Source organism: Guillardia theta, assembly GCF_000315625.1.
Source record: "Guillardia theta CCMP2712 unplaced genomic scaffold GUITHscaffold_18, whole genome shotgun sequence".
NCBI lineage: Eukaryota > Cryptophyceae > Pyrenomonadales > Geminigeraceae > Guillardia > Guillardia theta.
The window spans coordinates 882,109-897,322 of record NW_005434656.1 but is presented as its reverse complement, the minus strand read 5'-3'; the positions used below and the strand labels follow the sequence as shown (position 1 = coordinate 897,322).

General features: G+C 53.0%; 4 protein-coding genes across 4 annotated transcripts; 2 read left to right on the top strand and 2 right to left on the bottom strand.

The window, feature by feature from the left end:
• Positions 1 to 8: 8 nt before the first annotated feature.
• Positions 9 to 1,890, bottom strand: GUITHDRAFT_157435 (hypothetical protein; the record flags this gene model as incomplete). Its single annotated transcript, XM_005836412.1, has 6 exons — positions 9 to 153; positions 289 to 788; positions 991 to 1,099; positions 1,156 to 1,398; positions 1,662 to 1,740; positions 1,881 to 1,890. The coding sequence occupies 6 exons, from the start codon at positions 1,888 to 1,890 to the stop codon at positions 9 to 11; spliced, it is 1,086 nt and encodes a 361-aa protein (XP_005836469.1).
• A 3,377-nt stretch (positions 1,891 to 5,267) lies between these two features.
• Positions 5,268 to 6,096, top strand: GUITHDRAFT_151562 (hypothetical protein). The gene is made up of 2 exons (XM_005836411.1): positions 5,268 to 5,723; positions 5,854 to 6,096. Exons 1-2 carry the CDS (start codon positions 5,399 to 5,401, stop codon positions 5,991 to 5,993), a joined length of 465 nt encoding a protein of 154 aa, XP_005836468.1. The 5' UTR covers positions 5,268 to 5,398; the 3' UTR covers positions 5,994 to 6,096.
• Positions 6,097 to 6,695: 599 nt separating this feature from the next.
• Positions 6,696 to 9,470, bottom strand: GUITHDRAFT_136144 (hypothetical protein; the record flags this gene model as incomplete). The annotated part of the gene is made up of 9 exons (XM_005836410.1): positions 6,696 to 6,814; positions 6,944 to 7,082; positions 7,271 to 7,292; positions 7,497 to 7,627; positions 7,789 to 7,818; positions 8,044 to 8,103; positions 8,236 to 8,295; positions 8,690 to 9,052; positions 9,288 to 9,470. 9 exons carry the CDS (start codon positions 9,468 to 9,470, stop codon positions 6,696 to 6,698), a joined length of 1,107 nt encoding a protein of 368 aa, XP_005836467.1.
• A 1,399-nt stretch (positions 9,471 to 10,869) lies between these two features.
• On the top strand, positions 10,870 to 12,886 carry GUITHDRAFT_136143 (hypothetical protein; the record flags this gene model as incomplete). The annotated part of the gene is made up of 8 exons (XM_005836409.1): positions 10,870 to 11,428; positions 11,542 to 11,620; positions 11,671 to 11,791; positions 11,862 to 11,937; positions 11,987 to 12,576; positions 12,630 to 12,710; positions 12,768 to 12,815; positions 12,863 to 12,886. The coding sequence occupies 8 exons, from the start codon at positions 10,870 to 10,872 to the stop codon at positions 12,884 to 12,886; spliced, it is 1,578 nt and encodes a 525-aa protein (XP_005836466.1).
• Between the last annotated feature and the right edge of the window lie 2,328 nt (positions 12,887 to 15,214).

The window sequence follows — 15,214 nt, the reverse complement described above, 5'->3', positions numbered from 1 at the left end:
GGGTAAGGTCACGGCAGCACAATTTTCTGATAAACATCACCATATCCATGCATCTTATCTTCATGGTAAATTCCCTCGTAGCGACTTCCGTTTGCGAAGGTAGTTATCCCCCTCCCTGTGCATTTCCCGTCCAACCATTCGCCCTCATATCTCCTTCCATCGGCCCAAGACATTTTCCCCTTTCCTGTCAGCTGGCCGTCGACGTACTCCCCTTCATATCTGCCTCCACTGGCCCAGGTCTGGATGCCAAATCCATGCTTCTTGTGGTCGCGATATTCGCCTTCGTACATGGCGCCGTCTGGCCAAATGTAAACCCCACGTCCGTGCATTTTATCCATGAGGTAATCTCCTTCATATTTCCTCCCATCAGCGTGCGTTAGAACGCCTTTGCCAGTACATTTTCCATGTTTCCACTCTCCATCATATCGCTTGCCGTCGGCCCAGGTCATCACTCCTCTTCCGGTCAGCGTTCCATCTTTGTACTCACCGACGTATTTGCCGCCTGTTGACCAGATCTGCGTTCCACGCCCATGTTTGCGATTGTGCTGATATTCACCTTCATATCTAGCGCCATCAGCCCATGTGTAAATCCCGTATCCATGCATGGCATCATGAATATACTCTCCCTCATATCTTCTCCCATCCTTGTAGGTTAACACACCTCTGCCATGATATCGATTTTCCAGCCAATCACCCTCATACACCCTTCCGTCTGCCCAATACATGATTCCCTTGCCGGTCTTCTTGTTATCAACCAACATTCCTTCGTATCGGGAGCCATCCTCTTCCTTGACGACATGATGTCCATTGAGAGGAGGAAACGCGTTGCCTCCTTCGTGCTTCCAGGCCTCCTGGTCACTGGTCTTCCACCTGTACCAAGCATGCATCAGCAAGCACACTTCAATGGATCCGAGGGATGACTTACTTCCACGCATCTTCATGCAACTTCTGTAGTGTCTCATCGTTGGACATTCCAGTTCGTGGCTTGACTTTGTCACTCCTTGTTCCATCTGGGAAGATGAGGATTCCGTTGGTCGGTTTGCCATCCGTCCATTGTCCATCAAACTTGACATCATCAGCCCAGGTGTAGACACCATGCCTGAGAATGCCATACATCACAACAATCGCAAGGGAGGGGAGAGGAGCCATCCATACCCGTTTTTCATGTTGTTGCGGTATTCCCCCTCGTACTTTCGACCGTCCGCAAAGGTGTAGATGCCATAGCCATTCATTTTGTCCTCGTGGTAAACGCCAACATAGCGGCTTCCACTCTTGAAGGTTGTAGTTCCGCGTCCGGTACACTTTCCATCCAACCACTCACCCTCATACCGTCGACCATCAGCCCAAGTCATGATACCCATTCCAGTCTGAGTTCCATCGATGTATTGCCCTTCATACCTGACCAAAAATCGTTCATTAGCCAAGAAATCGTCAAACTCACGAAAAACTAAGAATATCACACCTTCCTCCAGTTGGCCATGTCTGCAACCCCCGCCCATGTTTCTTGTGTTCCTTGTATTCCCCTTCGTAGCGAGCACCCTCAGCCCACAAGTAGACGCCTGAGTGTGGCAGACAATGAATCAAAACGGTCGTGAGATTTCAGGCATCTAGAGTTTTCACCTCTTCCATGCATCTTGTCTAGCTTATACTCCCCTTCGTACCTCCGACCGTCTTTGTACGTCAAGACCCCCCGCCCGTTGCAACGGTTTTCCAACCATTCCCCGTCATATCTTCTGCCGTCTGCCCAAATCATAAACCCTCGACCGGTCATCTTATCATCCACCCATTCCCCTTGATACCTGCATCGTGAAGAGTGTCAAAAGAGGGGAAGTCGATGGGAATTCTACAGCAAACAATGAAAAACTTATATGAACACTCACTTGCTTCCATCTCCCCATGTCTTGGTGTGGAAGCCATTCTTCACTTGATTCGTCGCTGCTGCTCCGACGGGCACCAGCGCCAAGTTAGGCGGATTTGCCATCCGCTGTGGTGTGCTATGGGAAACTGTCAGTACTCGTCTGTCAATCCAAAAATATGCAAATGGTTGGTTATAGCTAAGAGCTAAACTCCAGAGAGGATATTCAGGAATCAATGAGATAGACAGCAGGATCGAAACCATGGTGGGAAATAAACAAAAAGAGGAGTTTGATACTAATGACAAATCTTACAGAGGGCAGAACAAAGTGGATCGCATTGGATATGAGTTACTTTGAATGCATAACTGAGTCAGTAATATACTTTCAATCAGATTCAAGACAAATGCTTTCTGTTGGGAAAGGAAGGGACGAATCTCCATGCAACAACACTGAATGCCTCCTCCATCGACAACCATTATGAACAGCTACGAATTGTTACACCTCCCCCTTTACATTTACACGGAAGGAAAATCGCAACGTCAAACATATTCTGCGAACGAATGATAAGAGATGTGTTTTGTTGGTCATGCCGTACACACAACGCTTATCCGTCATACTGAAACTACAGAAATGCTCGAAATGCAGACAGCGACGTGAAGTACTGGGGAGTTGCAGGACATGAAACGGGATAGCAAGAGGCAAGAATGCACTGCAACCTCGTATGGGCACGAGACTAGCAGCATGAAGACAGAAAGCATTTCGTTGAGAGGAGGGGAGCAGCAGTGCTAGCGGCACTGCAGGGCACGAGCCAGGACAGCCCCGGCATGAAGCAGCAGCGGGGATATTGTACAGGGGTGGGTACTAGCAAGAGGAATGTGGGGTAAGGTAGTATAGTACGGTGGGGTGCTAGAGAAGGTAACACAAGGGTCTAGGGAGGGTCCTTTGCGGGTGATTACAGGGGTGGGGGTTACTTGACTGGGGTTATTTTGAAATGAGCACTAAAATTGAGGGGTAGTGGTGAATTGCATCGAATTTATTACCTTGGTTTTGTATTGCAAAATAGCCTAATGGAGGGGTGTTCCCAGAAGGGGTGGTATAGATGGGGTGGTAGGGACCCTGGACATATTTTAGCCATATTGGGAACCCTGGTTCGAGTTGGTAGGGGTACTCAAGTGGTGGACAAGGACGGGTAATGCTAAGAAATGATTTTGAGGGGATGGGGTGGGTAGGGGTCATAAACCTGAGATTTGTTGATGGGAAACTTTTTGTGGTACAAACAGGATTGAAGGGGGTAGTGGTCCTCACATAATTCTTTGGTCAGGAGGGTAGGGTAGTTTTCGGCAGAGCTTGTGGGTATTTGTTTGCTCTCTGTGGAAATCTTGCTTGTTGCGAGGGGGTAGTCTATGAGAAAATGGGGGGTGGTTGGGGGGGTTGAAACAAAGAAATGGGTGGATGGGCTACTGGGGAAAATGGGGGTGGGTAGGGTAGTAAAATGGTCAGAGGCTGGCAATAAGACGGGTGGATGCTAGGAATGAGGAAGGTGCAGGGTCTGTACTTGTTGATGCTGGGGGGTAGGGTAACCAGGGGTTCTTTTAATTCACAGGATATTTTTATTTTATAAAAATATAAAACAAATAAAACTATAAAAGTATCCTGCGAATTAAATTTAGGTCAAACATCTCCCTATAACTACAAAACAACTGTAAAAGGTATTTTTCGATGATTTTAATAATGTTAAAAGGCCAAAAATACCTCCGTTATAAAATTGTGTCGACTCTACCGCCGGCCAAGCCCCGGGCCCGGTCCATCAGCCGGCAGTGACAGGGCCTAGGCCTAAAATATCTTTTACATCTGGCCAAGGGCCATGAGTGAACCGGAGATGATGGGTGACTAGAGACAGGACCCGTCCGTTTTCCTTCTAAACCACAGGTCACACGACCTCTCACTTCTTTACCACCCCCAGGTGGCTCCTCCCCCAAGGGGTGTCTCCTACTTTCAGAGTACCGGTCCTTGATGGGTCAATACGACCCCTAGAACTGTACGTCCTGGACCCTTCCCTACCCTACTTTATGACTCTGCATCACTACCCCTCATTTCGTATTTGATGACCCGGTATTATTACACCACCCCTACCCCGCTTTTAGATTCACTGTACCCTCCACTGCATCTTCATCGTATACAACGTACCCCCTTCACCCGTTGCCCTGACCCCTGCACTACCCCTGGGAATTGAAACTAATATTTCCGCTTCATGTCGATATACCAGTAGTTTTGAATAAAATTTCAATAATTGAACAGTAACATTTCAACTCTTAACAACACAATATCGGCAATGCTTTATTTTCAATGCAAAAAGGGCAAATACCGCAAAAATATACTGATTGTTGTACCGGTTGTATTGAAATGAAAATGACGGGTAGTAGAACACATAAGGAGGAAGGGTCTGAGGGGTAGGTGACGACTGGAAACGGAGGAGGTAGGGTGAGTCATTCTTGAAGCCGCATGGCAATGGTGGGACCGGTGGAGGTGCATAGGTCAGGAGGAGGATGGTGAGGACGAGGAAGAAGATGACGAGGGAGGGCGAGTGATACAGATGAATGAAGAAGAGGAAGAGAGCGAGAAATGAAATGAATCTCTGCTTTTGCTAGTGCCGAATATGAAGGAAATCAAGGTTAGGGTGAACTCGTGAACAAGCGGCTGATGATGGAATTGAAGATTTGCGAGGTTCCAGAGAAGTATTGAGATACGTTGTACGCATCATTTCTGTGTCCTGAAGGGGAAACTTAGGAGAGTTTCTTGTTTTTCAGAGTACACTTGGTATCACTCGCGATCAGTCATCTACGCCGTTTCACGAGAGTGGACTTGAGTACCCTCTCAAGGAAGAGAAGATGAAGTCGGTTGCGTTAGCTGTCTGTTTTCTCTCGTGGGTTCTATATAGACAAGCGATGCGTTGGCTCAGAATCGGGGTGGAGGATCTTTCGAATGACTGCCAACTCTGAATTTTTTTTGTGATATCTATCAAGCGTTGCCCAGAGAGGGAAATGGGGGTGTGAGGGGTGTGAGGCTCTGTGTAAGGATACGAACGTGATGATATACGTAGATCAGCATCACATGTTTGAACTTGATGGAGAGATGAACCCTTCTTTGATGTGACGTTGCGTTCACCAGATCTCTGGATCAGCAAGGAAATAGCAGATTGACCGTGACAAGGATTGATGGTAGCGAGAACAGCAACAGGATCTATGACCGGCGTTCTACAGTATGACAAGGAAACTAGCAAAAGCGACATCAAGAATGGCAAGAGCCAGACGGGAGGGAAGGGAGGGAGCAAGCTGAAGATAATGTCGAGGAACAACCTTCACTTTCTCAGGAAAATCTTTCACGTCGCTGCAGGAGCTATCTTTGCCGGCCTCTATGAATTCGTCCTCTCCAGGGAGCAGGCGCTGCGAGGATTCGGCGTCCTCTTCGTGTTGCTGGCCATCGGCGAGTACGCCCGCGTTCGCTTCGTGGAGCACTGGCTGAGCAAGCTAACGTTCCGGGTCATGAGCCTCCTTGCCCGCAACTACGAGGCCACTCGGCTCAGCGGCATGGTCTTCTTCGTAGCAGGTGTGCTGGCGTGTATCACGTTGTTCCCGAGGAACGTTGCGATCCTCAGCATCCTCTACCTCTCCTTCGGGGACCCCTTTGCGTCCACTTGCGGCATCCGGTACGGCTACCTCGGGCCCAAGTTCAGCAACGGAAAGTCCCTTGTAGGAAGTCTCGGGGGCCTCTTTGCCTGTGCCTTCACTACCACGGTGTACTACCTCTACCACGGCTTTCCTTTCAACGGGTCTCTCCTCCTCGTCTCGCTCTTGGGCGGCATTGCTGGTGAGTCAGGGAGAAAACCTCGTATGCTGCACCGCCTTGCCTTGCCTTGCTTCTTCTCTCGTTCCGCTGCGTATTCGCTCCCACCACGTCTACAGTCTCCTCCTCCTCCTCCTCCTCACGCTCTCTCCAGGAGCCATTCCCGAGACCTTCTGCGGTAGAATACACGAAGGAACCGGGGGACCCATCGACCTTGACGACAACATTGCCGTTCCCGTTGGTTCCGGTTTCATCTTCTTCCTCTTCCTCCAGCTCTTCCCTGCCTACCTCTGAGCCCGCTGACTTGCCGCGTCTGCACCTTGCTGCCCTGTCCCGCAGGGGAGTGGTGATGTACAGGCAAAGTTTTGAAGGCTTACAAACAGCTTGTCGTTTAAACTTCTTGTTCTTTGTCTTAACATTGTGCACACAAGGATGCACATGATGGTTGAGAAGCGGCAGGGGATGAGGAAGCGGGGAGAGAGGAAACAGGGGGAAGGGAGTGGAGAGGGCAGGGAAAGGGATGGAGGGGAGAGGGAGTGGTAGACATGCAACAAGCAGGTGAAGAAGGTCCAGGAAACGTCCAAGGACGTCAGCTGAAGGACACCATTCACAGCTCTTTGTATGATCGCTCCTCGGAGTCACTTCTGTTGAAAGGATTCCTGTCTTGATGTCAGCGCAACTTTCTTGTTCCTCCTCCTCTCCCTCCTCTCCCTCCTCTCCCTCCCCTCTGTTCCTCCTTCCCTCCCTCGTCTCTTCTCCCCTGTCCTCTGGCTAGAATCTCGCCTGGCATGTGAGGTAGGAGAAGCAGCGGAGTTTGCCCTCTTGAAGAGCAGGCTCTGAAGACGCCGACTGAAAGGAATTTCATACTCGAAGGGAACGACTCCTGCCATACCGTCACTAGGAAGCGCATGAGAGACATTGGGGAAGGCGGGAGGGCAGGAGGAAGGAAGACGAAGGGGTGCGGGAAGAGAGACAACGACAAGAGGAGGAGGAGAGTCAAGGGGGAGCCGGGGGAGGCTTCGGGGAGGATAGAGACCGGAGCAGTTTTCTTCCAGGAAGGAGACCATGGGAAACCATCTCCTTGTGCTCGCGAGACCCTCGTTGTCCGAAACATCCTGCAAGTTGATATTCAGTTCCTCCTCCCTCTCTTTCTCCCTCCCCTTCTTCGCGCCCTCCCTCGCTCCCGCTCTTTCTTGCTCCCTTCCTCACTCCCTTCCTCCTTCTTCCTTCCCTTCCTCTCGCACTCGCTCGCTCGCTCGCCATCTTTCCGTCATCTCCTCCCATGTCTCCTACCGCATGCGCTACTGTGTGGTACGACTGAAAGGTCCTGGTGGCGATGTAGAAGCCCATGAACACGTCGAGGGTGTAATGCTCGTGGGCGGCCTGACAGATGTGAGGAAGTAGGAAGAAGAACGAATGCAGGAGCGAGGGGAAGTAGGAGGAGAAGCAAGAAAGATGGGAGGGGGGATGGGGAGCGGAGGGTTGGAAGGCCCAGGGGAAGCAAGGTTGATGAGCTTGGACAAGGAGAGAAGGAAACGAAAGGGGAGGATGAGAAAGCAAAAGATGCTTACAAGGATGCAAAACATGCCGAACCTGCAAAAACAAAGACACTCAAGGCAACAACCTCCGAACCAAGTAAACAGAAGGACTTTTGCTGGTTGACGGGACAGGTAGAGAACAGCACCAGACGATAAGAAGAGAAGAACGGGAAATAAGAAAACAAGAAGAGAAGAGGAACGGGAGATGATCAGTTGAGAAGAGAGGAACATCGGGAGATAGGAGGAGGCGATTGCTGACCCGTTGAGAACTGCAGAGAAGGTGTGGAGGGGAGTCCAGGTACGAGGGGAGTAGGCGCAGACAAAGCGATTGAGGATCGTGAGCATTGCGGTATGCCCGCTGAACATGTAGTCGCCGCATGTGCGGGTCCCCTGCACAAGGTGAGAGGCGGAGGAGGTGGAGGAGGAAGTGGTGGTCGAGGAGGAAGTGGAGGAAGTGGGAGCGAGAACGGAGGGAGAACAGGAAAGGAGATGACAAGGGAATAGGAGGACGGGGGAGTAGGCGAGGGGAGTGAAGAGAGTGAAAATGTTACTTGCAACGTGGATCCAAAAGTGGACGCGATCTGAATCAAACAGTATCAGTGAGGACGAGGCAGGCGAGAGGCTGGTAGGAGCAAACTGAAAGCTCGGCAGATAACAGGCGAAGAGATGGAGAGGAGGAGGAGGAGGAAGGGCGGAGGAGGGAGGCGGAGGAGGAGACAAGAGGAAGGAGGAAGGAAGGAGGAGGGAGGCGAGGCAGGAGGGAAGAGAAGTGCTGAGAAACCGGAGCGTTGATCATACCTGTGTACATGAAAGATGCACGTAAGGGCGAAGATCGACGCCAAAAGGATGATGCAAACTTCAGAAGCCTGCAAAGAACGCATCACACTGCTGTAAAGTTCATCAATCCACTCCTCCTCCTCCTCCTCCTCCTCCTCATCATCATCATCATCATCATCGTCAATCCGAAGAGTTTCTTCTCCATTCCCAAAGCTTCTTACCTCAAAGGCTCCTGGAATCACAGGAATATTGTCCAGCACAACATCAGGAAGGGGAGGATGCTGCTTCAACTGTTAGATCTCCTACACCGATCCCTCCCCGGTCCCTCCCCCCTTCTGCCCTTCGCCCTCCTTCTCCCCATCGTGCACCTCCTCCTCTTCCTCCTCCATCTCTAACCTTGCCATATCCGGAACACGATCATGTACGAATGTCATCACACTTGCTGTCGCCATCATTACGAAGGCCGCCCACGTCAAGCTGCAAACTCCCTTATTCCCCCCTGTTTCCTCCTCCTCCCCCCCCCCCCCCCCCTCCCCATCCCCCTCCATCCTCCTCCTCCACCTTTCCCTCCTCCTCCTCTACCTGCATCCTAGACGGAGGAGCGCTGATGACAGCGGCTCAGGCTGCAAACCCAACCCAACATCAGCATCCCCTCCCTTCCTGCATGCCAACAACCTTGTACAACGAAGCGACGAAGGCGCTGGTAGCAGACTTGCTCCTCCTATCCTGCGGCTGATCATGGAGGAGGTTCAGAGTCTGACGATGCTGATCCACAAGCTCTCGTATGCTTAGGACGAACTGCCGCACCCTCCCGAACTTGTCTACTCTTGCCTCCTGCTCACAAACAAGCTCCTCAGCGGAAGCGCGGCAGGAGCGCAGTGCTAGAACCTTGAGGGCAGAAGCTAGAGGGTCCACACGAAGGTCTTCCTCCTGTATGGAGAGGAGTACGGCCCCTGTGATGATATGATCCCTAGCGATGGCCACGAACTCATGCAGCCCTTCCTCTTGTAACCAAGCGCACACCTCGTCCACTCCCCACTGAGGGAACCGTTAGGAAACTTCGAATCATACCAAGTGCCGGAGGACATTGCTGAAAAAAAAAGAGAAGGGGATAGGGAGAGAGGACAGGAGGAAGGGGAAGGAGGAGGAAATGGAAAGGTGATTGGCAGGAAGGAGAAGGGGGAGAAAAGAAGCAGGACAGGGAAGGGAGAAGGGAGAAAGATCAAGAGAGGAGGAAAGAGGGAGGAGGAGGGGGGGGGGTTCAGGGTGTGACCTCTTGCGGAGAAACTCTCATGGTCTCGTGTGACAAAGTCTTGGGCGAAGAGGTGTAGGGCTTGGACAATGCTGAGCTGAGCGACTCGATCCTGCATGCTGTGTTCTTCCACATCGCTGAAGGATTGCAATCCGCAAACTTGGAGAAGACTCGCTCTCGCAGCTTGCTTCCCTCTCCCTGCATGCTTTTGCCCCTAGTACATCTCTTCGTTCAATCCTGCAGCAACTCGACTATCAGTTGGCACACCCACTTGTATTCGAACTCGGTCTTGACTCTTCACGCGGATGTTCGTTGTCTTCCCTTTTCATGTGTCCGCCTCTGCTCCTTCTCCCTCCAACCCTGCGAACCTTGCTGCTGAACTACTGAACAACGACGAGCACATCCAACAAAACAAGCTACTCGATCGCTTCGTCCTCTCAATCTTAATCTTATCCCTCGGCACTAGTCGACAAGCTGTAGATGGGGTTCTTCTTCCTCCGCTGCATCTCCATCTTGTCTAGATCCTCCCCGCTCCACCTCTCCCGAGACCGCTACCACCATGTCGTTCCTCCTATCATCCATCATTATTATGCCTTCAAAACGTGGACCGGTGGTTTCTACTATTGTTTGCGGAAGAGCAATAAGGTGGGTACTCCTTCCTCGACCTAGAGGCGTACCGTACCAGGCCCCGGACACACCGGGTGACTGCCCGGGGCCGCCCGGCGGCCCGGCGGCCGCGCTAGCGGCTGGCATCCGAGGCATTGGGCGGTGGTGGCCGCCGTGGGGTCGCGGCCGCATGCCAGGCGCGGCATGGGCCCGCTGGACTCGGACTGAGCCCGGCGGACTCAGGCATAACTTAGTGACTTAGCCTAGTAATCGGAATGAGGCAACGATCAGGACCGCACTGCCGCAGTGTCAGGAACTTCGGAGCCGGGCTGCCCGGCCAGCTGAGCCGGAGTCCCCGTATCCCTGGCTCAATCGGCGTAACTAGAAGGAGCGAGGGTACGTGAGTCTACAGGGGTGGTGAAATACCCGGTTATTTGAAACATTTCGACCGTCTAAATTGAGGGTGGGGTGAAGGAATAGGAGGAAAACACACATGGGTAGGGTGATTTTACAACGGTTTGTAACGACCAGATCCTTCCTTGAATTACCACAATGTCCGAAAAATTTGAATCTATCCCCAATTATATTAGATAGTATCCAAATTTCTCGGGAAAATTGTTGGAAATTTTCAAAATTTATTGTGCGCTGAACTAATTCATCAAATTGCAAAGCCTGCACCGAATAGTTTCAGATGTCCGTTTGTCTCAGTGGCGGGTTCCACCACCCCACCCTTCAAAAATTAGTACCCTACCCACACTGTCCTATACCCCGCAACCTTCAGATCCGGAAACGTCTTGTACCCGTCCAATAACGTACAAATATACCCACTTTCAACAGGTCGAGTACCGGTCCGAAGAAGTACGACTGCACCACGGGTGGAAGTGCCACCCCACCTGGACAAGCACCACGAGCTATACCACCACCCGGAGAGATGACCTACCCCACCCTAACTAGTCTCATGGAAAAAAGGGGGTCCTCTCTGAGAAGCTTCCTTGACATGGCGCCCACGCCGAATAAGCGGAGCAAATCCTCCTCCTCCTCCTCCCCCAGTGGGCGAGGCGCAGCCTCCCCCAGGAAGCCGAGAACACCCGCCAAGACCTCCTCCCCCAAGACTCCGAGGAGGTCTCGATCGACCGCTAAATCCCCTGCAAGATCCCCGTCCGCACAGAAGAAGTCGACGGGACGCTCCCCCGCGCGCAGGAGCAGCAGGGAGAGATCGAGCAACGGGAGGGCGTCCAGGTCTCAGGAAACGAAAGGGAGAATGCAGCGGGTCGAGAAGATCTCGCTCTTAACTCATCCTGTGAAGACCCTGTACCACTTCAACTGTGTTGTGCTAGAGTTCTTTCGGCAGCCCTTTCGATGGCTCACAGAAGAGCAACACCGCGGAACACTGCTCGGGCTTGTTTCCGCCATCCTCATCACGATATCCCTCTTCTACATTGAAGGCCCGCATCAACCTGTCCTCCAGAGGGTGAGGCATAACGTTCTGTACGTTGTGTGGTGGTTTGGACTGGGGGTGCTCTCCTCGGTCGGGTTAGGAACGGGAGCGCACACAGGTTGTTTCTGACATCTTCTGATCTGATGATTGTGCTGACTGAGCACATTTTCAACCTGATCCGTTTCTCCTCCTCTTTGCCCTTCCTTCCTTTCCGTCCTCCGTGCCCGCCAGGCTCCCTGTACCTTTTCCCCCACATCTGTGCGGTGGTAAGAACAGCAGAGAGCAGGAAAGCTTTGGATTTCGATCCGAGGTCATGAGACTTGTGTGCTAGTATCTTCTCCTCTGACCTCGCACCGGCAGTTACAACATGCTCAAGATCACTCCGGCTCTTTCCAACGCGTTCGAGATCCCCCCAGGTCCCCCAGCACCTGGAGCCACTCCGCCGACGATGTACAACATCTACATGTCGTTGCTCTTCCCGGTGTGTGCTTGTGCTCTTGTTCTCGCCACCAACACCTTGCCAACTCCATCCTCGCTCACCTTGTCGTCAGGTGATCGTCTGGGGGGTCGGGACGGCCCTGGGTGAGCTTCCGCCGTATCTCATAGCATATGGGCATGCAAAAGCAGGTGCGGCAGGAGAGGCGGAGGAAAGGCATTCTGACGTTGAAGGGAACAGGAGAGAAGGACGAGGAGTACGATGAGATCATGGACTCCATAGCAGACTCCGACGAGGACTCGGCAAGCCTGTGGTCGATAGCTGTAAAGACCTTCAAGTGGACTGAGAGATGGATGGTGGAGTTCTTGAGGCACAATGGGTTCTGGGGAGTGCTCCTCTTCTCCTCATACCCCAATGCGATGTTTGACATGTGCGGGTTGTGCTGCGGTCACTCGATGATGCCCATGTGGGAGTTCCTCCTTGCCACCACCATCGGCAAAGGTTTCATCAAGGCACCGATGCAGGAGCTGCTGTTTGTTTGGATCTTCTCCCACACAGGACGAGACGAGGTCATGGCAATCGCCAAGCGCGTCCTCCACATCCTCCGTTGGTTTGTTGGCATCCCCATCGCATCTTGCTTCTTCTACCTGAGCATGCGCACCCGCAAGATGCCCAGGATGATGTTGATCCCGCTGGTCACGTTTGTCCTCGGCATCTTGTTGGTTCTCATCACCATCGTCTCTGAGTTCCAAGAGCACTTCAACGTCGTGCAGAAGATGGAGGAGGGCTTTGACAAGGTGTTGGCGTTCTGCGACAAGACCAAGCCGCAGGTTCGTGGAATTTACTTGTGCTGTTGAGAGCACTGACAGCGAATGTTCACCAGACTGAAGTCAAGGGGTTGTCTTCTTATTTCACTGCTAAGTCGTTCTTCAACTACTTTGTCACCGGCCTCATTCTCTACTTCGTGAGATTTTCTCTCCTCCTCCTCCTCCTCCTCCTGAAGACTTACCGGGCCCGCCAGGTGATGGACGTTATCAACAACCTCGCGCAGGGACACGCTAAGGAGGAGGTACAACCAGCCGTTGGGCCCCACCGGTTGCTGACACTTCCTGTAAGGCTAAGAAGATCAAGTCTTCATGAGCATCCTCTCAACTTTGCAGGGGTTACGAGACGGGCAGAGAGTCAAGGGAAATTTTGTAGTCAACGAGGGCAGAGGGAAATGCTGGCCTTGAGGGACCAGTGCAACTTGACACCATTGGAGGATCGTTGCTGCGGCTTCTTGAGCTAGCTTCTGGGTCGTGCGGATTGTACAGGAGGACGGACAACAGTGGGAGCGACAGATGGCTCTCTTTCAATGTGTCATCTTACCATGAATATGCTGATTCTTTCCAGATGCCCTCTCCATTCCTCCCCGCCCCCTGCTCCCTCCCCCGAGCATATCTCTGCTCTGCTAGCTCGCCCTTCCCCAACCTGTTGCTCTGCCGACACAGTAGCCGTGCGTCTCATCCTCGACCTGGCACTCGATCTGTTCGACCTGCCTCTTCCCTCACTTGTGTTTCCCACCATCCCATGGACATCACCTGCCCCTCCTCGACCGCACGGCGCCAAGTGCTTGTTGGCTCCACACAGTTCCAGCCAGGACATCCCACGTCGTCCATCCAGAGGAGAGAAGGTCCGCTAAGAGCCCTGCGTGGGAGCGTGAGGTCTGCAGCGGGAGGCGTGAGCGAGACGTGAGAGCGTTGCGGAGGTCAAGGGCAGGAGCAGGAGGCTTGTGGTCGCCGTCGACTCTGAACCTGAGAGCAAGCAAGAGGGTGTGAGAGTGGAGCAAGCAGGGAGGACTCAGACAGGTTGCAGCTGAGCGAATCAGTCCTGGTCAGCTCAGGGAGGATCTTCAAGGAATCTCCGTAGTGAAGCTGGAACCTGCTCCCAGAGGGGATGAACAAGATGGAGGAGAGGAGGGGAAAGGCATGGTCATCACCTGTCATGGAACAATGCTCGGACAGCCTGCCGATGCTTGTAAGGAAGAGGGGACAGGAAGGAGAGGACGAAAAGGAGAAGCATGAGAAGCTCTAGCTGGAGAAGCAGGAGGAGGAGAAACATTAGGGGGGGGAGCACAAAGTGAGAATGGGAGGAGCAGGTGAAGAAGCAAGAAAAGGTGGTGATGGTGGTGGAGGAGGAGGTCACCGAGTGGTGGAGGAGGTGGAGGAGGTGGTGGTGGTGGAGGAGGAGGTGGTGGAGTTGGTGGAGGTGGAACAGAAGCAGGAGAGGGAAAGACGTCGCTGCATCACTTTCTCCGCAGTCGCCACCCAGCACTCCTCGCTGATCTCCTTCAACGCTTTTGAGGTTCAACACAGACAAGACAAAAGACCGACCACAGACAAGAGGCTGACATGCGAAGCTCCCAAAAGTATCTCCAGGGAAACATCAGAGAGCGTCGACTTGACAAGGGAGGAGCATTACAGCACAGGCAGAATGCCCCAAGTTGAATCCAATGTAGCACACTCCAGCGAAAACCCAAGCCAGTTGACGAATCAACAAGCGAGGACCTGTCCCGCCACGACCGATAGGATGACGCAGAATGGAGGGAGGACAGGAGCTGGGAGGACAGGAGGGCGGAGGACACGAGGGCGGAGGAGAGGAGGGCGGAGGAGAGGAGGGCGGAGGAGAGGAGGGCGGAGGAGAGGAGGGCGGAGGAGAGGAGGTCGGAGGAGGGAAGGGAAAGAAGGAAAGTATTGTGGGAGGAGGAGAGCGGAGCAAAAAAAGAAGGGAAGAGGAGGGGGACGTTGAAGGGTGAGATATCTGACTGCAGACGAAGCGCTTCCTGTGTCGTTATCCTCCCATGCTCGCCCTGCTTTCTCCCACTGGAAGACGCAAGGATGCTCAACTTCTCCCAGACTGCCAGCAGCACAGACTTGCGCAAGAGTGAGTCGACTTGTATCAGGATGTTTCCTGCGCCACTCTCCTCATCCGCATCCTCCTCGTCTTGGTCCTCCACCCCCTCCCTCTCGCTCATTGACTGTTCCAGCAGAGCATGGACGGGGCCTCGAAACACCTTGACCCTGCTCGTCACTGTCCTCGTACACTCGGCAGCTCGTCACCTGAGACATTGAGCTGGCAAAGCTTGCATGATACTGCGGCGTGCCGGGACTCCCGACCAGCTCGCCGTAGAGGGCCCTGCAGCTTCTGAAAGGATCGCTGCTGCCTTCTGGCTTGCCTTGTGTGCGCCCCTGAGCCTTGGGAGAGTGTCTGGAGCCGTGCGACTTGGTCTTGTTGACAAGGTAGAGGTAGGAGAAAGAGAGGATGGCGATGAGCATGGCAGCATAGAGAACCGCTCTCCGCGCCTCCTTGTACGCTCTTCTCTTGGTGGAGGTGGAGGTCGAGCGCCTAGAGCCAGAAATGAGCCAGACAGAAATCAACGAGTGAGAGAGAGCGACGGAGACATGGAGGAACGGGGGAGGGGGAGGGGGG